At 53.9% G+C, this 25,319-nt stretch overlaps 8 protein-coding genes across 8 annotated transcripts; 5 read left to right on the forward strand and 3 right to left on the reverse strand.

Moving 5' to 3' along the window:
• Positions 1–2,973: 2,973 nt before the first annotated feature.
• On the forward strand, positions 2,974–4,571 carry SODALDRAFT_348524 (hypothetical protein). The gene is made up of 2 exons (XM_028613375.1): positions 2,974–3,362; positions 3,441–4,571. The coding sequence occupies exons 1-2, from the start codon at positions 3,090–3,092 to the stop codon at positions 4,296–4,298; spliced, it is 1,131 nt and encodes a 376-aa protein (XP_028468043.1). The 5' UTR covers positions 2,974–3,089; the 3' UTR covers positions 4,299–4,571.
• On the reverse strand, positions 4,524–9,374 carry SODALDRAFT_329923 (hypothetical protein). The gene has a single exon (XM_028611081.1). It carries the CDS (start codon positions 8,950–8,952, stop codon positions 4,864–4,866), a length of 4,089 nt encoding a protein of 1,362 aa, XP_028468044.1. The 5' UTR covers positions 8,953–9,374; the 3' UTR covers positions 4,524–4,863.
• A 941-nt stretch (positions 9,375–10,315) lies between these two features.
• On the forward strand, positions 10,316–11,796 carry SODALDRAFT_329924 (GTP-binding protein ypt3). Its single transcript, XM_028611082.1, has 5 exons — positions 10,316–10,556; positions 10,649–10,661; positions 10,787–11,176; positions 11,271–11,351; positions 11,527–11,796. The coding sequence occupies exons 1-5, from the start codon at positions 10,536–10,538 to the stop codon at positions 11,658–11,660; spliced, it is 639 nt and encodes a 212-aa protein (XP_028468045.1). The 5' UTR covers positions 10,316–10,535; the 3' UTR covers positions 11,661–11,796.
• Positions 11,797–13,232: 1,436 nt separating this feature from the next.
• Positions 13,233–14,600, forward strand: SODALDRAFT_272554 (hypothetical protein; the record flags this gene model as incomplete). Its single annotated transcript, XM_028607838.1, has 2 exons — positions 13,233–14,078; positions 14,160–14,600. The coding sequence occupies 2 exons, from the start codon at positions 13,233–13,235 to the stop codon at positions 14,598–14,600; spliced, it is 1,287 nt and encodes a 428-aa protein (XP_028468046.1).
• Positions 14,601–15,792: 1,192 nt separating this feature from the next.
• SODALDRAFT_272173 (histone deacetylase clr3) lies at positions 15,793–18,414 on the forward strand (the record flags this gene model as incomplete). Its single annotated transcript, XM_028607820.1, has 5 exons — positions 15,793–17,366; positions 17,470–17,533; positions 17,630–17,722; positions 17,807–17,981; positions 18,098–18,414. The coding sequence occupies 5 exons, from the start codon at positions 15,793–15,795 to the stop codon at positions 18,412–18,414; spliced, it is 2,223 nt and encodes a 740-aa protein (XP_028468047.1).
• Positions 18,415–19,000: 586 nt separating this feature from the next.
• SODALDRAFT_91771 (hypothetical protein) lies at positions 19,001–21,454 on the forward strand. The gene is made up of 3 exons (XM_028615784.1): positions 19,001–19,274; positions 19,444–19,917; positions 20,060–21,454. Exons 1-3 carry the CDS (start codon positions 19,258–19,260, stop codon positions 21,237–21,239), a joined length of 1,671 nt encoding a protein of 556 aa, XP_028468048.1. The 5' UTR covers positions 19,001–19,257; the 3' UTR covers positions 21,240–21,454.
• Positions 21,454–22,136, reverse strand: SODALDRAFT_91748 (hypothetical protein). Its single transcript, XM_028615783.1, has one exon. It carries the CDS (start codon positions 22,035–22,037, stop codon positions 21,669–21,671), a length of 369 nt encoding a protein of 122 aa, XP_028468049.1. The 5' UTR covers positions 22,038–22,136; the 3' UTR covers positions 21,454–21,668.
• A 99-nt stretch (positions 22,137–22,235) lies between these two features.
• On the reverse strand, positions 22,236–24,710 carry SODALDRAFT_348529 (hypothetical protein; the record flags this gene model as incomplete). Its single annotated transcript, XM_028613376.1, has 6 exons — positions 22,236–23,580; positions 23,777–23,887; positions 24,210–24,253; positions 24,456–24,486; positions 24,530–24,541; positions 24,679–24,710. The coding sequence occupies 6 exons, from the start codon at positions 24,708–24,710 to the stop codon at positions 22,236–22,238; spliced, it is 1,575 nt and encodes a 524-aa protein (XP_028468050.1).
• Positions 24,711–25,319: the final 609 nt, after the last annotated feature.

Below are 25,319 nucleotides of genomic sequence, written 5' to 3' on the forward strand. Positions count from 1 at the left end.
AACTTCATGTACTCTTGTGGAATATCCTCGAACCGTGCGCGCTGTCGCCTCGTCATCTTGGACAGGTCCGGCGTGTGGTCTCGGCTGCCCGCCTCCTCGTCGCTATCGAGCTCATCCGCCTCGGCGCCAGCCACGTCCGGCCCCCCCTCGGCATCCTCGTCCCCCTCGGCATCGGGGAGCTCCATGTCGTCTTCTTCTCCCTCTGCGTCTTCTTCTTCGCCTTCGGCGTCCTCCTCTTCACCGACGTCGCCAGCGGTAACCTTGCCAGCGGAGGCACCGCCCACGTTGATGCTTCGTTCGGGGCCATTTTCAGGATCGCTTACTTCGATTTCGCTGAGCTCTTCGTCGCCATCATCCTCGTCATCCTCATCCTCATCCTCATCCTCTTCGATGACTCTGGCGGCGGCGGGACGACGGACGGTAGGCTTGACGGCGTTGGGGTTGTGTAACTTGATAGTCGTATGACGGGATGGTGTGGGCTCCATATCCACGTCGCCATCGGCGTCCTCCTCCCCTTCCGCGTTCTCGTCGTCCTCGTCCTCGTCACCGTCAGCATCGATATCCATGTCGTCATCTTCGCCTTCGGCATCCTCTTCCCCGTCTTCCTCCTCCTCCACCTCCATTTCGTCGTCCTCCTCGCCGGGGTCACTCATATCTGACTCGGATTCGATGACGTAGCTTTTCTGAGCGCCTCGGTTCCGCTTGCCCGCAACAATTTCACCGCCGGCAAAGTTGTCACGATTGGTGGTGCCGTTCATGCTGCGGCCAGTGCCTGACGTGGCCTCACGAAGCTTTTCTGAAGGGACCTTAACTGTCAAGTTCAGGTGGTGGTTTCCGGGGGACGAAGGCGGATCGCGGGTAACGGACGCGCCCGAGGGTCGTCCGTCTGATCGGCGATGACGAGTGGACATGCCGTGATGTAGATCCCTGCCGGCCAAGTCAGAGATGGCTTCATGAGCCCGCACAGCTGCTGATCGACGGGGACGCGAGGACATGGTAGGCAAATGTTGCTGCCTTCTTGTGTGTGAATGGGGGGAAAGAAGAATCGAGATGAATGAACAGTGGAACAGGCGGTGACAGGGCAGAACTCAACCAAGGTGACGTGAGCCTGAGACAAATGGTGAATTTTGATAGTGTGGAGGTGAAGGTAGACAAGAATATAGGATTCGTAAACAAGGGCATGGGAGGGTAAATCGGTTATGAAGAAAAGCAGATAGTGTGACAGTTGTTCGTGATATGCGAAACTGGGTATATGAAGTAAGAAGTGACGCAGCCACGCAACCCCGAATGCTTCGCAAGGACGACACTGAAATGAACCAGTTGACCCTTGACCTCGAAGTACTCCGTAGGTAGGTAGGTAAGGTAAGGTAGGTAGGTGGGTGCTGTGGCTTGAGTAACCTCCGTCCAAGATAGCTAAGCTTGGCACAGACCGAAGGTGAGGAGATCAAGCGTAAGGTAGACAACGGCACGTGTTTTGAGAGAGGGGGATGTTGCTACTCGTGGATGGGTAAACGGAGGGCCAGAAATAAGCCAAGAAGCGCCTCAAGCGCCTCTTCCAAACCACGATTGACAGCTCCAGCTGGGGAAAGAGGACCTGGGGAACCGCGGACTAGCTGGGTTCAATCAATTCTCGCCCCTGTCCCACCCCCAAAGCCGGGAGCCGGCCGACTTTCCTGAAGCAACAGCCAACTGAAAGAGTAGCGACGCCCAGTTCTCTCGTGCTGTCGTCGCTTGGGCTGACGAAGAAGCCAAACAAACGAACGTGGTGGCGACGAAAAGAAGAATGAAATAACTTGAACGGGATGCAGAAACCCGGCAGGTTTGTGTCCCCGGCGAATGAGAAATATGGAGTTGCGAAGATGGTGGTGGATGTGAATTTTTGTTTCCTTTTTTTCCCTTTTTTTTCTTTTTTTTTTTCTTCGAAAATGACGATGGTGATGGGACGGGGTGAGAAGAAGCCGACCAGCTTTGGTCACCGGAGTCGCATCCCAAAGGCAAGCCAATAGCAAGTGATGAAGAAAAGAAAATAGAGAACCGAGAGAAAGAAATGAAGAGAGAGGATCGCTGTTGGATTTATGAAACATACCTTATTGGGGACAACTGAACCGCCCCAAAAACTGACAGATGGACCTCACCTGTATCACCAGTAGCGGTGATGGCTAGCCGCGAGGGTGGCTGGAAGGCCAAGGCGCAACGTCCCGCCTACCAAAGCAAAGGCGTATCCGTCTTATCAATGAGACTGTTCGTTCGTCGCTTCGAGCCCAAATCCCTTTTCGTCTTTCCAGCGACTTTCTTCCTTTTTGATTCCTTTTCCTTGTGGCCTTTTTTTACTCGGTTGAAGGCCTCGCCTCCCGATTTCCCCTTCTAGCTTCCACAAGGCGATGCCGCCCTTCAAGGCTTCCGGTTCAAGCCTGATAGGTTCTTTAAAAATGCTGCAAATAATCAGTCCAGATGACGCCAGCCGGAGGAAGTGGGCACAATGAGTGAACCGCCACTCATCCATGCTCGCATTGAGACGGCGTCCTCTCACCTGCAGAGTCGTAACTTCAATTTTTTTTTTTTTTTTTAAATTGGCCCGTCTTGTGGTCCCCGACGCTCTCAGTCAAGAAATAACAACTGTATAAATTAAATGCCAGCTGAGACGTCGCCAAGATTGAGTTATCCTATTGGAACGATGAATTGTAGCTCGATAGATGTAGCCAGTGGTTTTTAGGTGATGATATTCCGTCCTTTCACTAATTATCAACCGGGGAGATGGATGAAGATAGCCTCACACATTTAGCTGTTTATGATGACTAAGATGAGTCGGATGACTCAACATGGCGGCCCCTGTACCGTTCTCACGGACCACTTTTTACGAAGTATTACAGGATACTCCGTTCAAGGCGCCGTCTCAAACGGTTACATAAGGTACCTATGTACTGCTCGAACCGAGGCATGTGCCTGGCCTTGCCCCGAAGCTTTACCCGTCATCTATCGATCTGACCTGACATGGGCACCTCCGCTGGTTTGACCCTTGACCTGGAGCATACAAACTAAACTAAATTTCCCGTCGGATCGCCGAACGTCGTGTCGAGGAAGAAGGTACAATGGGCGAGAACGAAGAGAAGCAGACTGCTCCCGCCATCCCAGCATGGCAGCGCGATCGCGATGGCGATCTCGACCAAGAGAAGCCCGGGGAGACACCTTCACCAGTTCCGGACACCACAACCATGGACGTCGCGCGCCGCTTTCTACAAGACGATCAGATCAAGAACACAAGTCGGGAACACAAAGCCGACTTCTTGAGGACAAAAGGTCTCCCTGAAGAGGATATCGAGAAACTCCTAGACGAAGTGGAAGCTAGCCATGATGACCGACCTGTACGTTGCCCTCCCTGCGCCATCTCCCATCCTCGCTATACCAAGTTTCGTACCCTAACTAACCTGGCGCAACCGCAGCCCCCAGAACCTACCCCTAAAAGCATACCAGACGCCCCTTCAAAACAACAAGACGACACCGCATCCACCCCCCAGAGCGACCAACCTCCCATCATAACCTACCCCGAATTTCTCGCCAAGCCCCCTCGCCCTCCGCCCCTCGTCACTGCCACCGGCGTCTTCAACACCCTCTACGCCTTTGCCGGCCTCTCCACCCTCCTCTACGGCACCTCCAAATCCGTTGTCGCCCCCATGGTCGAGAGCTTGACCGAAGCTCGTACCGACTTGCACGAAACCACCTCCCGCAAGCTCAGCTCCCTGGTCAATCTGCTCGAGCGCACCGTCTCCGAGATCCCACCCACCATTTCCGCCGCCGCCGGCAGCAGCAGCAGCAGCAGCAACACCAAAGCAGCAGCCAGAGACGCCGAAGACAGCGACGACGACGCCGACGACCCGACAGAACTCTTCCACCGCGACGTCGGCGTCCAGACATCCCCATCCCTGCCGCCGAGTCCCAGGCTAGGAGAACACCTCCACCCCAGCGGCGCCGCCTCTTCTTCCTCCGAATCCGCCATCGCCCAGCAGACCCGCAAGCTCGGGACCTTGATCGACTCGCTCCGTGGCATCAAGGACACCTACGTCTTCCAGAGCGAGGACCTCGCCGACGTGAAAACCGTCCTGGACACCCTGAAGGACGATCTGAATCAGATCACCTATCCCGGGGGCCAGGCCGACTTTGTCGGCTCCTACTCGCTGTATGGTTCCTACGGAGGCCGCCGGGCTGAACCCGAAGACGAGATCAAGAAAGCCAGGGATAGCATAAGGCGCATCAAGGGGGTCATGCTTAGTACCAGGAGCTTTCCTATTTCGACGAGGTAGTGAAGCGGTGGTTGCCATGTCGGAAAGAGAGAGGTGCCGTCCGTACATGAATGAGAATATTGGCCCCAGTTGTACTCATAGTTTCCTGATACCCGCATCACATGTTCAGGCTTTCTAGGATGTCGGTCTTCTTCCCCTTGTTTGTCTGCAGCTTCGCTCCATGATGAGAAACCACGACGAGAACTGTCCTGCGTTGACTGATGGTACATATCATTTGTGTTAATAGGTGACCTGTGTTGGTTGTATATTCTCCAAGATAGCGTCGCGAGAGGCTCAAAGATGTTTACTTGATAACTATAGCTACAGCGACGACCGTAAGACAACGACTAGTAACCCTTGCTGAAGTTGACCAGGGCATACTCGCTACATCAAGCTCCACCTCTCACAAGCAAACGCCCCACGCGGCGGCTTCTCGAGTCTCAGAGCGCCAGTCCAGTCATGTCATGTGACAGGTTTATCCTACATAGTTATCCTCAAGGCCTGGCCAGGAATTGTGCGTGGCCCTAAATATATTTCTCCAACACCTCAGTCTTGTCCGTCGTTGCGCTGGTTCAAGGTACATAGCTTATCTTGAGGTCCCTGACGATGCAACTGACGATGTAGCCGACGCTGCAACACCCGCCGGTCCAGAACCGGTGCGACCCCCATTCATCGCCAGTGCGTTAAAAATGCCCTCCCATGTTTCGAAACGGATATGCTCAAAGTGACGACCTTCCGCCTTCTGAAGCATATACCACTTGAGCGTTGTGGGGAACTTGAATGACATTCTTTTCGCGGTTTTTTCTCTGCTACGCAATTCCGTGGCTTCCAAAAACAGCGCGTTCCTGCATTCAGTCCTCTTGGCCCCTGTAGTGCCATTGCTTCTCGGTGGGTGGAAGACGATCTTGGCGTCCTTTCCGGCATCGGGGTCTGGGTGCGCTGGGTCATTAGGGGCCGGCGAATCCAGGTTCATTCGATCAGAACCAGTGGTTGTGTCGTGGCCTGTTAGTTCGACCATCTTGTAGCCGCGCTCATGCATGTGGATCTCGGGAGCCGGAAGCCATCGTCTTACGTCGCCCACAAGCGCTTGCAACATCTCGAGGGTTTCGTCAATGGCAGAAGGATTGCCAACCGAGGGAGACTGGTAACCGCCTAACCAGACCCGTTCAAGAGGCAGCTCCGGGTTCTTCTCGGACCCCTTGTTCTCCAGGAACTCGATCAAGGCCTGTTGCGCGGGGATCAGCTTTGATCTATGAGGCGTACTGCTCCCCGGGAACCGCCGAGGTGCATCGGTATCCCAGATGATAAGTTCCGTCGCCCTGCGCTTCGCGAAGTGCGGGTTTTGAACTCTGTAGACTGCAATCCAGGGATGACGCATAGGAAGCTCGTTCTTCTTGAACCGTTTCGGGTCCCACGCCGTTTCGATGGTATAAAAGAGTCCGATATACGTGTTGAACCCTCGGCCGAAAGACCACGCATAATTGAACCAACTTCTGTACGATTCGAACTCCATTTTCAGGTCGCCGAAATGATCGGCCATCTCAACTGGATTCTGGAAGTAAGAAACTGCATATGCGTAGAGTCTCATGAAGTAAGGTGGCGCATTAGAAAGCTCCCTGAGGAAGCAGTGGAAGCTGTCAGCATCTCCATTTCGGACTATTGTGCTCAGGAAACCGACAACGGCAGGAGAAGAGGAAGAATCGACCGTCTGTGTTGCCCCATGGAATGCGACATCAGGGTCATCTGTTGTGCCGGGGACGTATCGCGGGATAGGGACACGGTGTACAGCTCGACCGTTGTCCTCGTCGTGAGAGCCCAAAACATAGAACATGCGGAACAGATCGAGATGGGTCTGGGACCACCAGCCAAACCAGTTCACTATGCTTTGTTCGTCGTTTGCATCGATGCTCTTGTCGACAAGGATGAACGGCTCTCGCCCCGCCTTATTGTTCTGTATGTCCATCAATCTCCGCGTCACTGCTAGCAATTCGAATCTAGCAGTGCAGTCCTCCTTGGTGAGCCCTAATAGCCGTTCTTTAGCTTCGGCTTTGGACGTATCCATTTGTGTGTGTCGTTTCACCAGCGCGCGGTGTTCCTCCAGCTTCTCTAATGCCAGCTCCTCTAAGAAGCTGCAAATGTTTGCGCTGACGGCGAGCTTGACATAGAATTTTGCCTCGTCAAGCCTAGCATAATACCTGGAGAGCAGTTGCCGGGCTCTACAGGGTTGGGCGATGAGAAAGCTGGGAGTGAACAAGATAGCGCTCCCATGAGGAAAGAGCCTCGAGAACCTGAACTGTCCAGGATATACCGCATGTGCACTCAGTGACAGGCCGTACGGAAACTTCTGCAAGCCCTCTTCAAAACTCCAGAAGGAAAAAGACGAATTATCTTTGTCGAAAAGAAGCTCGGCAACATTTGGAAACAATCTGACTGTGGATGTCGCGGTCTCGTGGATGATGATGCAGCCGCCCTCTTCCGCACTTATATCAATAAACGCACGCCAATCACCTGGATCAAGAGAAGAGAATATCCGGCAGGCCGGGTTCGCGTCTCTTAACCAAGCACACAGGAAATTGTAAGTCAGGCGCTTGGAAGGAGGAAAAGTTAGGAAGAAGTTGTGAGTTCGGTGCCTCGACCTCAGCTCTGTTGGAAGAAGTTGATCATAACTTAGACCGAAGAAGAGGCTCATTGCCTTCACGCGCGAGGTGTTGCCGGTCGGCATTGCGCTATTGTGACTAATCGCGGGCGGGATTGCGAGCCCTCGGGCTGCCTCGGGGGAGCTTGACTGGAGCACCAGATACTTTAATGCCACGCCCGCTGGGCTGACCGGTTCTGCTTCGGGGACCCCATGCTTCCAATCTTCGCACCTAGCCGGATATACAATGACATAGAAATCGGCATGGAAACTAACCAGACCGAAGGATCCCAGCCTCAGCTGGTCGGCGGCAATGTCCAAAGCACCTGCTTGCGCTTGTGATATGACACTTCCCCAGGCAAGTGTCCTCGCTCTGAGGTGTGGTACTGCGCCGCACTGGAATATAAAGTCCTTGGCAGTGCAGGCGAATGAGAATACCAAAGCCGCGTTGGCAAAGGAGGGCACCCATGGTTTTGATGGCAGAGGTATACCGTCAAAAGCCACGTCGATGCCCTGGGACCCGACTGGGCCCAACGACACTTTTTTGTTGAGGCTCCGAGTCTCACGTCGAGGCCGATCATCCCGAAAAGAGAGGTGGTGAGGCGTCTGAGCGGTGGCCGGCTTTGTAATTCCATTTTCCCTTTCCATTTCCTGCCCAGGTCCGAGGCCCTGATCCACGCCAGGAGGAGCACATCCAACGGGCGAAGCACGTGGAGACTCCGAGACATCGATTACCTCTTCAGTGAAGCGGACTCTTGGCTTCTTGCGAGACGTTATCTCCTGCACATCACTGCCAGTAGGGCTAGAGTCGCGGGGCCTTCTGAGCGCGGACTTGACGGGTTCATTTAAAGGCGTTATGGGGCTCGTCTCGGGAACCGCCTGGGAAGGGGATATAGTATCGGTGGCTGTGGTGAAAGGACGAGGCATGGGTCCCGTGCTGGTGCTGATGGGAAAGAGTCCTAGGCCGACCGGCGTTGCTGGCGCTCTGTCTGCTAAGTCCCGACTTCTTAATTCAGCCCTCCGGATGATGGAGCGGCTGGGGTACATTCTTGGAGCTTTTGCCGAATCCGCCGTGTTTTCGAGCCGTTGACGAGTTGGGTTCGGCTTGCCGCTGACAAAAACATTGCCCGTGCTGGAGCGAGCTGGTTGTTTCTTGTCAGCATTGCTGGACTTTTTAGCTGTGAGGAGTGCATTGACCATGCTGCTCGGCTTGGGACGATCCAATGACGGTGCTGATTCCCCAGCCTGTCGAGCGGCCGCGACAGAAGTCGAGGTTTTCGCCGCCCCTCGATGGCTACTCGTCGTGATGGAGAGTTGAGGTCTTTGTCCAGAGCGTTCCCTGCTTGACCCAGTGGGCTGATTCTCCAAATTCCGAGTTTGATCGACAACTGGCCGACGCCTGAGATTGCTTGGAGGTCCTTCTCTGGAGAGAAAATGCGTCCTGGACTCGTCGAGGTTGCCAATTGACGTGGAGGTAGGAGCCGGTGAAGGCGCGGTGGCTTTGCCAGGCTCAGACGCTTGTCCAATAGGCCGTGGTGGAGGGAGGAGATCGTTAAAATCATCGTCGGCAGCAGCTTCGCCGCTGTCATCGTAATCGGCAAGGGTCTCCCCAGGGTAGAGGTTTAATTCCATGCCTCGACGTTTGCGTGCCCAGTTGCGTCGTTTGTGTTGCTCGAGCCTCCTCTTCCTGATAGCCTGGCAGTTGCGTTCCCATTGCTCTACATCAAAAGGCTTGGCCTCTCCTCTTCTTTGCTTTGCGTTGGTTTGCGCCCATTCTTTCAGACATTCAGCACTGAGGTTCTCCTCTGGCTCCCAAGACCAATCCTCCTCTCCGTACCCTGCCCATTGTATGAGGTAGAGCCGTTCATTCCCATCAAAGGCCTCAGCGAGTACTCCTATGACACTGAAATCCTCGTCAGAGTCGTGCTGGCTCGAGATTGGGGAATCGAGAAAGCTATCGCTCTCAGGTAGATCTCCTTCCATGCTCGGTTCCGCGCCAGATGAGGCAAGCTTGTCTTCCCCCGCGGTCGGCGCCATCATGCGCCGGTGAGCTGAGTCCGCGGTCAGGAGTGCAAGAATCCGAAGTATGCGTAGCGTGATCTCCCGAGAAAGCTGTTGACTTTTTTCCCTTCCGTTGCCTGGTTGTGCTCACTAGGTACCTGCGACCCAGAAATTATCGATTCCGGTGTGGCACTCGTACCTCAACGTAGTTGTAGGGTAGGAGCGATGTAACGTCTCTTGTAATCAAGCCTCTATCCACACGCGTTAAGTATACCGAGGAGCGGAGCCCCTCGAATGAGTTGAACGTGCGACTTGAAAAGCAGGACAGAAGAGCAGTGAGATAAAGACGTCGGCTGAACCCAGGATATGATTCACTGAGGGATAATATGTAAAGGACTTATCGCGTAGTTCAGAGTAGAAAAGGGGAGAATTAAGGTATGGAAAGAGTAAAAGAAGTAAGGTGCCTAAGGTAAGGTAGGTAGGGTAGGTAAAGATGTGACCCACAACCGGCCGAGAGAGTTGCAGTTGAACTTTCCTTCCCACCAAACCGCGTTGTCGCGCCTTGTCTGCGCTGCGACTAAAACTACCTTACCTTACTCCGTACATTGTGGGTTGCGGGTTGTGGGTTGCGGCGAGTACTTGGGTAATTTATTAGCCTGGGTACCAGAACTTGTGCCCAGGCATTAACAGACGGATGTCGCTGCTGTTACCTTACCTACCCAAGGTATAGGATGTAGTTCCTTCAGATCCCCATGCGTACTTCGCTCAAAGTGATCTATGGGTATCTGTCATGACAACAATGAGCGGAGGTTCGCTATTCACTGTGATCTTTCTTAATCTCGGTGGATGTCATCTTGTTTTGAGTTTTGATTGAATGTCTGTTACGAAGTAGAAAACCTCCGAGTACAGAAAATTTGACAGTACCTAAGGTACTTTCTCAATCGGCCTCCATGGTGTACCCATACATTGGTATACCTTACTCACTGATTGACATCCCGCATTGACATGGACGACGGACCTTAGGGGAGTGAGGTAGGTACTTAATCCTGGCATTCGGAACTTTCGCTCCCAGGCTTCTTCCAACCCTTAATACATAGGTATGATGATCATACTGCAATTACTTCGTATTCGACATTGTTTGAGGATATAAGAAGCAGTAAAAAATATTTCTAAGAGGGACGAGCTAGATTAAGAAACAAAAAGGCTTAGTTCTTAACCATAATACCTCTGTACAGTGAATGTATCGTTCTATTACAAGTACCGACAAATAGTCTGTGCGAAGTGCTTCGTACTATGGTCGGTGGGTACCTCACTGCTACCTTAGTGCGACAAGCAGTACCTTATTTAGGTTGCTGATGCCTGCGTTCACTGAGCCACACATCCTTGAAAGACTAACCCCGTAGCGTACTTTTATGTGTTACTGGATCTTTGGCACCTTAGGTCATGAACCTTAACTCCACCCTCGGTCAGGTTTCCCCTTTATCTCCCTCCAAACCACATACCGCGACAACTCGACTTTGGCACAGCACCATACGCAGCTCCTCCAATAACTCTTCCCTTGGCTCCCATCCATCTACAACCACCGCCTATATCATCGACCTCGCTATTGAGACTCGCCCAACATGGCCAACGACGAATATGACGTGCGTAAAACCTGCGATTTTCCCTTCCTCCCCACTTCCCATCTATCGCTTGCTTTCTGCCTCTCGTGCTGACTCTAGAGGTTTTCTGGCAGTTTCTCTTCAAAGGTGTGTGTGTGCGAGCGCATTTTCCTGGCTGACGACGATACCCGATGTCCCATGATGCTATCTCTCCGCTTCCTTCCATGAACGATTCCCTGCCCCGAGCCACACTGACCGACATGCTCCTCTAGTGGTTCTGATCGGAGATTCGGGTGTCGGAAAGTCCAACCTTCTTAGTCGATTCACGCGAAACGAATTCAATCTGGATTCCAAGTCCACCATCGGTGTCGAGTTTGCCACGAGGTCTATTCAGGTCGACTCGAAGACGATCAAGGCACAGATCTGGGACACTGCTGGCCAAGAGCGTTATCGCGCTATCACCTCTGCCTACTACCGCGGTGCTGTGGGCGCACTCCTCGTATACGACATCAGCAAGCACCAGACTTACGAAAACGTGACGAGATGGCTCAAGGAGCTGCGAGACCATGCTGACGCCAACATCGTCATCATGCTGGTCGGCAACAAGAGCGATTTGCGCCATCTACGCGCTGTGCCTACCGAGGAGGCCAAGTCCTTCGCCAGTACGTCTTTCCCTGCCACGGCGTCTCCATAAGAAATTGCACGACGCTTATCGAGTGTGTTACTGACTGCTTCTCCGTCCCCCCCGTTGTACAGGCGAAAACCACCTCTCTTTCATTGAAACATCTGCTCTCGATGCCAGCAACGTTGAACTGGCTTTCCAAAATATTTTAACTGGTACGATATAGCCCCCACCCCTCCTTTGTCCCCCCCCCCCCTTCTCCCCCCCTCTCGCCCCCTTTTTTTTCTTTTTTCTTTTCTTGACCCATTCTTGTTCCTTTGCCGCCGTGGTTTATTCTGCCACCCCTGATTTATTCTCAGATGAACTGACGCCTGCTCTCCCACCTTCTAGAAATCTATCGGATCGTATCAAGCAAGGCCCTCGACTCGGGCGACGGCGCGCAGGCCAACATTGGTCCTGGTGAAAGTCTCAGCCTCAGCAAGCCGGCAGATGATGGCGCAGACAAGGGAGGCAAGTGCTGCTAAGCGGGCCGCCTCCCTGCTTCTGTTTTTTTTTGGAACTTCTCGAGATCGTTAGCCTGGCATGGGTTAGATACGATATCATGGCGTCTCACATGTGTCCCGGAAACATGTATGTCTCCTAGTAAGGGAAGGACACGGGTCTACTTCAAGGGTTCGAGGGATGACTAGGATTGCACGAGTCTCATGGGATTTCTGAAGGGACGGAGTACTGTCTCAAACTTTCCTTTGTCTTCCTTCTCACCTTTGTTCCCCGAGCTGTGTGAATGTTTCGAGGAGATTTTTTTTAATCCGTCCTTCGATAGTGCAGGCAAGTTTATGTAGGTACTGGAAGGAATGTTGTTCTTAATAATGAGTCCCATGCGTTTCCTGCTCATATTGATCATACCGGCAGAACCGAATCCTAGAGAAGATGCACGGCGTAGGTCTTGATTCTTGCTTAAGGTAATTACCTCCGGCCTCTGTTGTCTTCGGCTCGAAAGTAATGATGTTGGTCGCCGTCCCCGTCCAGCGGCTGCACTGTCAGTCAATGTGAATCAAAATCTCTCCGTGTCACATACCAGGTCCCTCCAACGAAGTAATGTCAAGTCGGGGATACCAGATGATTACCTACCGAGTATGGTATACCTTAGGTAGTTTCAGGATTCTGCTTAGTCAGATTATGTTACATAATCCAATCTGGGAAATCTCATCTTAATTCCGTCCCCTGACACGTCTTGGACGAAGTACATAAACAGCCGATCCCTTCTCGCGACGTGACGCCATTTCTCCATTTTCACTTCTTCCTCGTCGTCGTCGCCTTTCAACTACCATTGCATTTGACTGGCCTGTCGAGCAGAAATGGCTCGGAAGCAAGACCAGAAACCTCTGGCCCCTGAGGGCTTCTTTGAATTCACTATGAATATGTACTTGTCCGGCCCTCTTTGCCCTCTGATCAGCCCCAACGCCGGGGTGGTTGAACTCTGAGCCCATCAAAATCAGTGCCTCGGAAGGTGACATAACTCGCCGGGAGGCAGTCCAGGAGAATCATTCGTCGTGGACACACCTTTTTGTTTTCTTTAGTATACCATACCAACTGGCGAACGCGCCAGCGCAGCTTTAAGCACAAACCAGGCCGATTTCGTTGGCATAAAGGGACACAGCAAATTGAACAGTGTCCAAAAAGCAGGAGGAGCTCAGAAGGGCCTACGTCGTTCAAGCTGTGTTATTATATCTCCCAAGTCTTCCCGGTAAGAGTCTTCGTCTGCATTGACATACCTGTTCTTACTAACACCCCCGAACAGTTCTGAGTATCTGTTTTCCCAATCAATCACCTAGGCGGGCAGGCAGTGTCAACCCGGTCAGAACGACTGCATTCTTGCTCATTTGATATCCCGCTCATTACGGCTACAGTTCGAAAGGGACAATCAACAGCAGAAACTCTAGCGGACCTTTTACGTGGGAGACCACCTTCTTCAACGCCCTGTAGAATTCACAGACTCGACTGTACCAACACTTTGTCTTATTTCACCAATCTAGAGACACCATTTTCGACATTTTTACCAAGGTATCCTCGTCCTTGTGGTTTCAGTTGTCGAGATGGCAGCGTTGTATGCATCTCGACTGGGGATTCGTCCCTCACCCTCTCGCCCGGCGACAAAACCAGACGTAACCGGAACGCTCGAGGGCCTTGAGGGTCTTCCGGCTGAGATGCTACTTGACATCTATCGGCAGCTCGACATCGAAAGCGTTTTCTTGCTGGCCCAGACGAATAGTTTGTTCCATGGTCTTCTCCGGCGCAACAAGCCCCAGATTATTCTTCCGATTCTTCAAAGGGAGTTCAGCCCTTTCGAAGAGTTGCTGCAAGTCTACACCGCCTCGGAAGAAGATCTGAATTATCTCGGCGACACTTTTCAGCCGCGACGCATCATCTATCGACGTTTCCCCGGTGATGTGACCGGCATCGTTCTGTGCCGAGGGGGGATGGCAACGCATGGGACTCCAGTAACGCCGGGGTTTTCCGAGGTCCACGATCGCGGTAAACCTACCAGTACGGCATCGTTACCCCGGCCGCGGACCATCGCTCTTATGGAGCGAGATTTGAGTCCTCTGCTGCGATACTGCAAAACAGTGCGGAAATGGGAAGAACTTTACCCTCGACTGCACTGGATTGCCGAACCGGAGAACTGCCGTGTCTTGGGGTCATTTGAGAAGGAGAAGCTGCGTAGGGCGCTTTGTCGCTGGTGGCTCCATGCCCGGTATTTTCACGGAGATCATCCGCGGCCCCGACGTGGGGAGCCTGAACCCTTCGTGCATGACATTCGGACGAGCCAGATGCGGGTGTATCCGACCAGCCAGTTGGCGGAGCTGAGAGCCCTTGTCATGTCGGTCAAGAACCTCATTCGCCACTATATCTATCCCAATCTTGAGCAGAACATGGATGAGGTAGGCATTTCCATGACAACCGTTCGGTTAGGCCTGAACTAACCTTTGCTCCCCTCTTTTTTGGGGGGGTTTTTTTTTTAGATGGACGACTCCACGGCGCTTGAACGGATGATCGAGCGCTCCATCCGCGACCGCATCGTGGATACCTACGCCAAACTTGACCCAGGGGAACTCATGTTCTATTTTGAGAACCTTTACAATTATCCTCGCAAGCGGCTCGTCGTTGATGTGAACTTGCGCCACCCCACATTCGTCCACGACCAGGAGTCTCTGCTGTCCGCTATCCAAGCTGCAGTCGAAGAACGACACTGGCTTGACGGCATTGGCCAGCTAGAAGATCTTGGAGCCATTGTTGGAAACGCAAGTGCGGGCGATGAACGGCTCAACGAAGACGGGAATCCTGACGCTTCTATTCCTGTACCAGGGGTCTTTCGGCGCCCACAATATGACTGGTCGCCGCCAGGCGACGATGGCCGGGCCTTGACGGAACGCGTCCACACCATGTCTGGCGGCCGTCTCTGAGGCCTCATTGTTCATGGAATGGCTTGCTTGTGAGTGCGAGGTTCGGTGTCGGCAGAAGACGGGGCGAGTTGCTATTGCAGGGTTAGATGATCATGATTATTCCAAGAATAGAATAATAGGTAGTGAACATGTATAGCCCCGAACGGTGGGACTTGGTCTCGTGAAGAATAGGGACCTATCATCCGGGAGTAAGGATCTACGAAGCGTCGTCTCGTCGCGAGCTTTTACGGGCCCATTGCCCCAGTGGAATCCATACCTAGGTATCTTAGGTATCTACAATAATGTAGGGACCTAAGTAGCTGCTAGCTGGTGTCACTGTATTATACCTTACCTTATTCTGGTAATGAGCATGACTAAGCACGGGTACGGCGAGGCTAAGGCAATCAGTCGGTGGGCCGGTGGCTAAGGTAACCAACCGCCTGAGCAGGTACCGCCACAGGCATGAACACACACCTACTTCGTACAAGCTTCACCCCCCTTAAAGAACTCTACGAATTTCCGCCTTTTCTGCCGGCACTTGCAGATAAAGGACGTTGCAATTCGGTAGCATCTCACACAGAATCACCTGTTGCTTGAGGCATCTTCGCTCTTCCTCTGTCTTCGTGGCGGGCATCGAGCTGAAGGTCACACACATGCAAGGCTGAATACGGCCTTCGTTCAATTCACTGTCAGCCTTGCTAACTAAGGCAGGTGAGTTGTGGTATTGTTATGCCTGCTTGTCTGCTACAGCCTTCAGCCCCTATACTCTGCGGCATCGATCACTTTGGCCTTCCTCCAACGCGGTGATATCGTAAGAAACGCGTGTCTATCGGCAAGTTCCCGTCTAACCTGAACGCCGTTTGACATCTTCATACCACATGTCCGCTCCAAGAACCCTTGGCGCAAACATTCCAACCCTCGCATCTTTCTCACCCGTTCCTCAGTCATCTCACTTGCCCTGGCAGCTGCGAGGTGGTGATCGCCGTCTGTTGCAGTGGCCAAGCCTCCCCTTTCCAACTCTATATCGCTTGGATTAGTTTAGTTCTTTGTCTGACGCTGCTACAGCATCGCCGATACTCCGTTCATCACTTCAGCTGATGAGATAGCCGGCTCAGGCCCCTTCCGACGGGTCCCCGGCAAATTTTGTCGCGCAGCTGGGTTATCCAAGATCCCTTGTCATTCCAAGATGGAGGACACGGGGCAGGACGTCGTCATGGACGGCACCGACTGGCACCCGAATGAAGCACCAGGTGCCAACGGCGCCGCGCATCCTCCCAGGGTTGACCAGGGTCCCTCTCTTCATGATACGACGCCGTCAGGTGAGGAGGAGGGGGGGGAGGACTACGAGGAAGAGTATGACGGCGAGTCTGAGGACCGGAGCATTGTCTATCAGCTGCGCCGAAGAGGGCTGCTGCCCACCGGCTGTTGCTACGACGACCGCATGAAGCTGCACTACAACGCCGACTTCACATCGCATCCTCACCACCCGGAGGACCCTCGCCGAATTGAAGAGATTATCAAGGCCTTCAAGAAGGCCGGGCTCCTCTACTCCGGACCAGAAACCGAAGTCGCGAGGATCACGCGGGACGCGCCGACCAAGTACATGTGGAGGATCGCCGCGCGCGAAGCCAGCAAGGAAGAGATCCTCACCACGCACACCCCAGACCACTTCACCTGGGTCAAGAGACTATCGACCATGTCCTACACGGAACTCCGCCAGACGAGTCGGGTCATGGACCAGGGCCGATCTTCGCTTTATGTTGGCAGTCTGTCCTATCCGGCAGCACTTTTGTCATGCGGCGGCGCCATCGACACCTGCAAGCAGGTCGTGGAGGGCAATGTGAAGAATGCATTTGCCGTCATTCGACCACCGGGACATCATGCCGAATACGACCAACCGCTGGGGTTCTGTTTCTTCAACAATGTACCCGTGGCTGTCAAGATCTGCCAGCGCGAATACCCCGAGCTGTGTCGCAAGGTCTTGATTCTCGACTGGGACGTCCATCATGGCAACGGAATCCAGAACATCTTTTACGAAGACCCCAACGTCCTGTACATCTCCCTCCACGTCTACCAGAACGGCAACTTCTACCCTGGCAAGCCGGAAAACAGCCAGGTTCCGGACGGCGGCATGGAGCACTGCGGCACCGGTCCCGGGCTGGGCAAGAATGTCAACATTGGCTGGCATGATCAGGGCATGGGCGACGGCGAATACATGGCAGCGTTTCAGAAAATCGTCATGCCGATCGCGCAGGAATTCAACCCGGACCTGGTCGTCGTGTCGGCCGGGTTCGACGCCGCCGACGGGGACGAGCTGGGGGGTTGCTTCGTGACCCCGCCGTGCTACGCGCACATGACACACATGCTCATGTCGCTGGCAGATGGCAAGGTGGCTGTCTGTCTGGAGGGAGGGTACAACCTGAGGGCCATCTCCAAGTCCGCCGTCGCCGTGGCCCGGACGCTGATGGGAGAGCCCCCTCCGAAGATGGACATTCCCAAGGTCAACAAGGAGGCGGCAAGAGTGTTGGCGACGGCCCAGGCTTACCAAGCGCCGCATTGGGAGTGCATGAGGCCCGGCATTGTGAATGTGCCCGATCTGCAGGACCTCCGGGCCACGCGCCTGCAAGACCATATCAGGCTCGGCCAACGGCAGGAGCTCGCGACTAGACACCAGATGATCCCGCTCTATATTCAACGTGATGTTCTCTTCAAGGCATACGAGAACCAAGTGCTGGTGACGCCTACTTTGCAACTGGCTCGTCGCCTACTAGTCGTCATACATGATCCGTATGCCCCCCCCCCAAAACAAAACAAAACAAAACAAAACAAAACAAAACAAAACAAAACCTCGAAAGGCATAGTCATGCTAACGAAAACAAACCAAAAAAAGACCTCAACTCGTCGCACAGCCCGATGCAATTGATAATCACCTAGAGTCTCATAATGCATGGATTGTATGTTCCCTTCAATCTCCTGTTCATATTGGGCTATGCAAAGGGAAAATAAACTGACCCGTCCACTCTTTTTTCTTTCTTTTCTGCACTCTTTAGGTCGACGGCGTCACAGAATATGTCAACTGGGCTATCAGTGAAGGGATGGGAGTCATGGATGTCAACGTTCCCAGCGCTGTGCCGCATGAGGATGTGAGTTGAATATATCACCTACCGTATCCAGGTCATACCTAGGGAGCCAGGGAGGTCGGCGTTATTGACTGAAGAAAACCTCAGGACACGGATCCATTTACCGCTCGCTCTCCTGAGAAGATCCTGCAGGCGCAGCTCCAGGAACTGGTCTGTTATCTCTGGGACAACTACATTCAGCTCTACGACAACGCCACGGACATTTTCCTCATGGGTGTCGGAAACGCTTACCTGGGCGTTAAACTACTACTTATGAACAGAGGTAAGCCACCCCGAACCCCGAAGACCTCGGATCCCTTTAAATAGCTTCCGAAAGGGCGGTACAATACTTTGATCATTATTTTGCTAACGGGCAACAAAAACCGCACGACGCAACAGACTGCAAAGATCGCATCTCTGGCGTGATTAATTTCGTCACAGGAACGCTCCGGCCCATCAAGTCGGACGTCGACCAGGACCTCTCGGCATGGTACAAGGAGCATTCGCGGGTCTACATCTCCAGCGATCATGCGTGTTGGCAAAACGAGGATCTGACGCGCAAGGTGCAGAAGCGGCGCTTCGGGACAGTGAAGCGCAGTCCAGTGCAGGGACTGGGGAAGATGCTGCAACACCATGCCGACGAGGCCAAGGAATGGATTATGGAGATTATTGAGAGAAACGCAGGAGACACGACAGAAGAAGACAAACCGGAGTGAGCTGGGTGCAATCATCGGCGTCGATAGAATCGGGGGTGGAGAGTTTTGGGCACTAATGCGACCTGTGAGCCGGAGGTTTTCACATACTTGGGACCTTTTATTCAAACCCGGAGTCCTCCAATGTAGTTCTCCTTTTCTTGCTCTGTGTGTTTTCTCTGTGTGTTTTCCCTTTTTATTTTATTTTCATGAGCTGGTGTAGCATGTAAAGATATTCCTAGCATGATGTAGCTCGCCATTCCTCGATCCGATTCAAGGAACCCGTGGCGGCTCTAATGGAACCCTAGAGGGACTCTCAAGTGCTTGTCGTGATGCACTGTCCTCACAGACAGCGTACCAAAATACGAAATACGCTGGAAGGTCGAGGGATCAGTGAGATACTGGTATCCGTTATCCGTATCCGTATTCGTACCGGACCAGGTGGTTCGCGATCGTGCCCCGTAAGTTAGGTAAGGTACCTTACCTAGGTACGTACCCCATCATGGCGGCACATAAGGTAGGTAGAGCTTATCTAATCAGGGATATCTTATCGGACGTCCCAATGCTGCATCTGCCTTCCAATCTTCAAAGCGGAAAACTTTCCTGAGCTTCGCGTTCAACCTCTCTTGACCCTCGAACACGACGATTAAAGCGACAACAAACGACGACAATCGGACTATCATCGAACATCGTCCTGTATCAGGTAGACGTATTGCTTTTACTTCATTCAACACTCATTATATTAGTCATTTCTGCACACGAACCGAGCTATATCGCACCGCCATACAACAACGGCGATATTCAAGGGGCTGGTCGCCAAAGCGACTCCCTTTACGACTCCCTTTACACAACACATAGCTATTCGCTATGGACCGTAGAAATAGGTTGGTTCATCCTTCCATTTCTTCTCCCACCGGATTATGTCCCCAATCGTCCGACTCTGTTCATTCCGTTGAGAGTGATCGCTACGCCATGTATCGAGACGCGAACGAATTCACACTTTGTGCCTTCTCCCTTTTCGCAACCGCAACTAATCTCTCGGTTCCAATCTAGATTCGAGGACGGCGAAGTCACCAGGTATGGCGCGGGCGAGTCTTGGAGACCCTTCCCTCGGGATCGGTCACCTCGTCGGCCTAGGACGCCGCCAAGAGACCGTGACCGCGACCGCGACCGCGAATGGGACCGCGACCGGAACATCAGAGACAGGGACAGAGTGAGAGAACGCGAGAGACCACGGAGTCCGCCTTTGGTATCCGATAGCTACGTGCCAGGTAGATCCCCGCCACGTCGCCGGTCACGGAGTTTTGACCGATTTCGACGCGAGAGGTCTCGGGGAGGCGGCGCAGACACTTGGAGGAGGCGGGATAGGAGCCGCAGCCTGCCGCGTCGTCCGTCGCCGCCGAGGCGGAGTCCCGTTGGTAGACGCACCCCGCTAGGCAGGTCGCCCGCCATACGGGATGAGCGCCCCGATAGACCGAGGTCTCCTCGCCGTGATAGGGACAGGCTTTTCGACCCACGTGATAACAGGTGCGACGGGTTTTCTTCTTCTTCTTATTCTTCTTCTTCTTCTTCTTCTTCTTCTTCTTCTTCTTCTTCCTTTTTTCTTCTCTTTTTCTTCTTTTTTCCCGTTCAAGCATCAAACTTTTTTTCCTAACTGTATACTTGGCAGACGGAGATCCCGATCACCGTTCGGAAACCGAGATCGGGGCTTTCCCGAACGGCCGTCACCGAGGCGGTCTCCCGTACCACGCCCCGGATTCCGACCTCGATCGCGCAGTCCCAACCGCCGCGGTGGTGAGAACTATCAGCCAGCACCGTACATGAGACGTCACTCGCCGCTTCCGCCTGTGCCAAAGGATATTATCCTCCCAGCAAGACCTGCATCTCGCAGGACGTCCCCGTATCCAATACACCCACCAAGACCACGCTCACGACCCGCTTCTCGAGCTGTGTCGCCCGTCCAGAACAACACCCCGGTCCCATTATCTATAAAGCGAGAAACCCCCAAGCCCGCTCGACAAGAGCAACCCGCGGCTGGCGGTGCGAAATCCCCACCCCGCGGCCCCGCTGCGCTACGAGTCCCGCCAACCGGGCCGGGACAGGCAAGTCGGAACTTCACCGCTCCAGCAGCCGCTCCCAGCGCCCAGACCCTCCAGACCCTCCAGACCCTTCAGGCGACTCCGGCTACCCAGACTCCCCGTCAACAGCAGCCATCGAGCACACAGCCCCCACGATCGGACGCAAGCAGCCCAACCGTACCACCCGCCGGTCCTCGAGGCTACGTGCCTCCTAGGGGCGGTGGATTCGGCGCACGAGGCGGGCGCGGGGGTTGGCCATCCGGCGGGCCGACACGCCATGCGAGCATCTCCTCGCCCTCCCCTTCGACCCCAGGACCGAACCCTACCACCAACACCATTCCCACGGGTCCCCGCGCTGGATCGTCCGGTCCTCTCCCACCCACTCCCTCCGCGGTGCCCCCCAAACCCTTCAACCCACCGACAGGCCCGGCTGCCCAACTCCCCAGCGCCGTGGCCCCAGCCCGACCGACTCTCGCCCAGACCTTGATTGCCACCCTTCCGCCCATCATACCGGGCGGCAAGCTGGACCCGGCTTCGCTTCCGTCCAGCCTGGGCGTGACGCGCGACCTGGAGCCGCACTACAGGAAGCTGAAGGTCGAGGAGGAGAAGCTGCGGGTGGAACTCGACGCCAAACACGACCGGCTGCGCCAGTGTGTCGCCGTGTGGGACAAGCTTGAGCTCGAATCCAAGGCCTGGAAGACCAAAGTCGATCTCAACGAGCAGAGCGTGAAAGGCGCCCCCGGTGGGGAGCTGGGCGGTGCTGCCTTTTAGCCATACCAGCGGACTGATGTTTTTTTCTTTCGGCCTTTTCCGCGAGCCACCACTGGATTTGAACTTCCTCCCTCTACGTGGCTACGTGGCCGGCTCCTTTACGTTACGCGGGTTGCTATGCTAGCTAGTGCCAGCATCTCTGGCTGCCTTGTTGCCCTTGTGGTTTCTGGATTGTATGGTTATATTCTAGATCCAGACTAGAAAAGTGCATGTCTATGATACCCAACCGAGGCCAATCACACATTATTATTCTTATAAAGTGACGAAAGCGGGCTTTGGTGTGACCCTTTTCTCTCCAGAGAAATTTATGTTTGACTTGATATCTTCCAAGATGCCACACCTAATCGAACGATCAGCGATTATTCATGTGGAAGTGTTGCGAACACTGTAGTCCCTGCTTATAGAACATCGTAGCCGAGGCTACCTACCTTACGGCATGTCCCCTTGCACATACCCTAAAGCCTTCCCAGAACCCCATCCTGAAAGGTAACTTACAGCCTTAACCTCTGGAGGCTTCATGCGCAAGCCCACCCTCATACACCACAAAAACAGAGTAAGGGTACGAGAGCAGAAGCGTGTTCGAGAAACGTATATTATACGGGCCAAGTAGTACACGCCTTGAAATCTACATGTGAAAATCGTGTTGCGTGTTGCGTGTAAAGAAAGGTTGACTATAAGCGACAAAGAAAATAATAGGGGAGATGTGGTAGATGACGACCAGAAGATGGCAGGAATTAGGGATGAGACTTTAGATAGTCTCAGCTGAAGAACGTCTCCACATGCTGCTGCGTTACCCATCAAGCCAACGAAAGAAATAACATAACGCCTGGTGGAAGCGCCGAAGTGGGAGAAAAAGGTAAGGGAAGAAGAAAACCACCCCGGTCGGTGGAATATAAGGGTATCTTCAGACAACCGGAAGAAACCAAGTGGATAGACACACTATCGAGCGACGTCTTTGACCCCTCCGCTAAAAGGAAAAGGATGGTTCATGAAAACTTAAAAGTTTTGCGAAATACCAGCGCTCTGTTGGGGATAGGGAGCTGGGTTCTCGATCGTCGTATTCCTCCTCGCCGGGTTATCGCGGATGACTGGCTGCGCAGGCATTTCGGCAGCCCGTCCATCAGCGTCCGAGTAAGGATTGCCGTGTGCGTACTGATCATAAGGTCCGTTCCCTCCCCCGTACGCCATGCCGATGCCGTCGGTTGATCCTTCCGAGCGTCCCGCGGCGCTGTAGGACGAAGAAGCATTGGAGGGCCCCCGTTGGACGCCGCCGGCGCCGCGGTTCAGAGCGGCGGAAGGGCCCATGGCGCCAAGGATCTCGCCGTCGTGAGCGTAGGATCCGTCGTTGAGCAGCGCTTCGCCCGACATGGCGTCGTGGCCGTGGGCGGGCGAATGGCCGTCCGAGTACGCAGTGGCGGCGGTGTTGCCGCCAGACATGGTCGTGGAGGCCTTGTGTCCGGTCGAGCCGGCAAGGGTGGTCGAGCCCCAGCCGCGGTAGCCCGAGCCGCCGTCGTCCCTCATCTCATAAGCGTTCTCGCTGCCCAGGGCGGGGATGGTGGGGTCGGCGTTGGGGTTGTACGAATAGTCCTCTACTTCTTCCTTGCGGCGAGCTTCCTCGGCATCCCGCTTGGCCTTGCGCTTCCTCCAGAAAAAGAGACCGGCGAGGATGATCAGGCCGACGGCTACAATGGGGACGACGACGGCAACGGCAATCTTGCCTCCGTCACTGAGACCGCCTCCTCCACTGCCGCCGGTGTTGACGGGCGCCTCGGTCCCGCTGGACGTCGGAGCCGAGCTAGGCAAAGCCGGCTCTGAATTCGAGGCGGTTGTTGTGATGGTGCGGATGATGGTGCTTGTGATGCCTCCGTTGGAGTTCACAGATGTCTCCACCGAGGTGATTACTGTCGACGGGGGTTCGTCCGAAGTGGTTGGACTGGTAGGGGCCGGGGCCGACGTGGGCGGGGCTTCGGAGGTCGATGGAGGAGGAGGCGGCGGTGGCGGAGGAGGGGAGGGAGGAGAGGATTCTGATGACGGTTCAGGTGGCGGGGGAGGAGGAGGCGGCGGGGGCGGAGGCGGAGGCGGCGACGGAGAAGGTTGTGTTGGAGGCGAGCTAGGGCTCGAAGAGTCGTCGGGTGGCTCTTCTGTAGGCTGCGAAGGCTCGGGAGTCGGGGAGGGAGGCTGGCCCGTAGGGGGGTTATCATCGGACGGTGTAGGGGCCGGAGGGGAGATCCCATCCGTCGGGTCGCTAATGTCGGACATGATGAAGACTTCTTCGAAAGGCAGAATGTTAGCCAGAGAACGGGGGAGTACGGAGAAGAGCGTGTAGCTTGTGTGCACGCAACTTGAATATGTAAACATGGCCTTTAGATGGCGAGACAAAGGGGAAGCAATGAGAAAGGAGAGATGGGGAGTATGAATGGATCGAAAGATGACATGAACTTTCCAGAGCGTTACTGGGCATTAAAGCGACAAGCGACCCCGGGTCCAGAAGGGGAAGATACGCAAGGATGGAACAGACAGAATACGACATCACGTACCTTTTCACTCCGCTTCCTGTCCTATCTTCAATCGGTCGTGGAACGAGGAAGACGAAGAAGAAGACGACGAGGACGACGACGACAACGACTGAGTACTGGCAAATCTCGGGACTGACACAGTGGTAGACAAACGAAAAAGACAAGAAGAAAAAAAAGGAAAAATAGACCGGCGACGTCGTGCTGAGAGAGCCTCCTCCGTGGTTCAATTGCGGCCGAGATGCGGTCGTGTCTGGGGGAAAAAAGAACACACGTTCGGGGGGAAGGTATAAGGTAGGTAAGCGGGTTGGGGAATCGTCGTTCTGTTCCGTGTTGCGGGAGATAATTACTGCTGACTCAGTTTCGGGTTAGGCGAGGCACCGGGACGCGATCCTTGGTTGGCCCTGACGCCGCGCTGAAGAAAAAGAGAAAGGGAAAGAGTGGGGTGAGGACAAACCCCTTGATCGAATCGGAAGTGGAAGTACAAATAAGAACAGGGTACTACGAAGCACGAAGTAGGTGCCTTATAGCATACAATCATGGGATGACGAAACAAATAAGAGAGAGAGAGAGGGTAGGTAAGACGCAGGCAAGAAAGAGAGAAATGGAAGGAAAGGCAAGAAGCGGGGAAAGAGAACCCCAAATCTGGTTGGAGGCAAAAGCCGAGCTCTGGAATTCCAGTACGAAGACGAATACAACGTACTTCGTAGGTAGATTCCAGCCGGTTTGGGAGGCTGTCCAAGCTGTCCCAGGGCTCATCCAGTAATTACCACGTACCTGTTCCTGTTCCTCCAACAATTGTATTCGTAGATTTCTCAGGTACCGTACCAGTCAGTACCTTGCCTGTGGTGGCCTGGGCTCTGGGCTACCTACCCGGTTAGGGGGGGGATATAGGTCAGAGCTCGAACAGAGAATTTTGCACTAACCAGAGCCAGGACAGAGATATCGCTGTCAACATAATGTTCTAAGACGTGCGATATCTGACCAGTCCATCGGGCTCTGACCTATAACCAGCCAAACCCGGGTAGGTAGGTATGACCTCAGAGAGTCGAGAGATGGAGGGTCAAAGCCACAATCAGTTCCCCAGGATCACCGCATTATTGCATGGATCTGCCAAATTTGGAATTGGGTGCAGAAACTAAAGCCTAGTGCGAGGCGTCCTACTGGGGGTGGAGGTTTAGGTTCCTTTAGTTCCTTTGGTTCCTTTGTTCCCTGGGTAGGGGTATCTGGTATCTGTACCCCAGTGGTTCAACCTTCCAAAATCCATCCGTCCGTACCTTAGATGGTATGACTAAGGTAAGTAAACCCAGGGCGGCTTGATTATTAGTTACTAAGGTACGAGGATCGAACTTTTCTTTTCATGGAACGGATCCCAACGTATCCGTATCCCTTTACAATGTATGCATCCGGACTTGCGACAAAGATCTGTTCTTAGGTGCCTCGCCTTCGCGTCGACAAGAGTGAGGTACATAGTCCGGACACCATCAAGTCAGTATTACGGAGGACTATGTATCCGTAAGGTATCCGTGCTCCAGACATGCGATATCTCGAGGTAATTCCCGTGGTT

Source organism: Sodiomyces alkalinus, assembly GCF_003711515.1.
Source record: "Sodiomyces alkalinus F11 unplaced genomic scaffold SODALscaffold_2, whole genome shotgun sequence".
Taxonomy (NCBI): domain Eukaryota; kingdom Fungi; phylum Ascomycota; class Sordariomycetes; order Glomerellales; family Plectosphaerellaceae; genus Sodiomyces; species Sodiomyces alkalinus.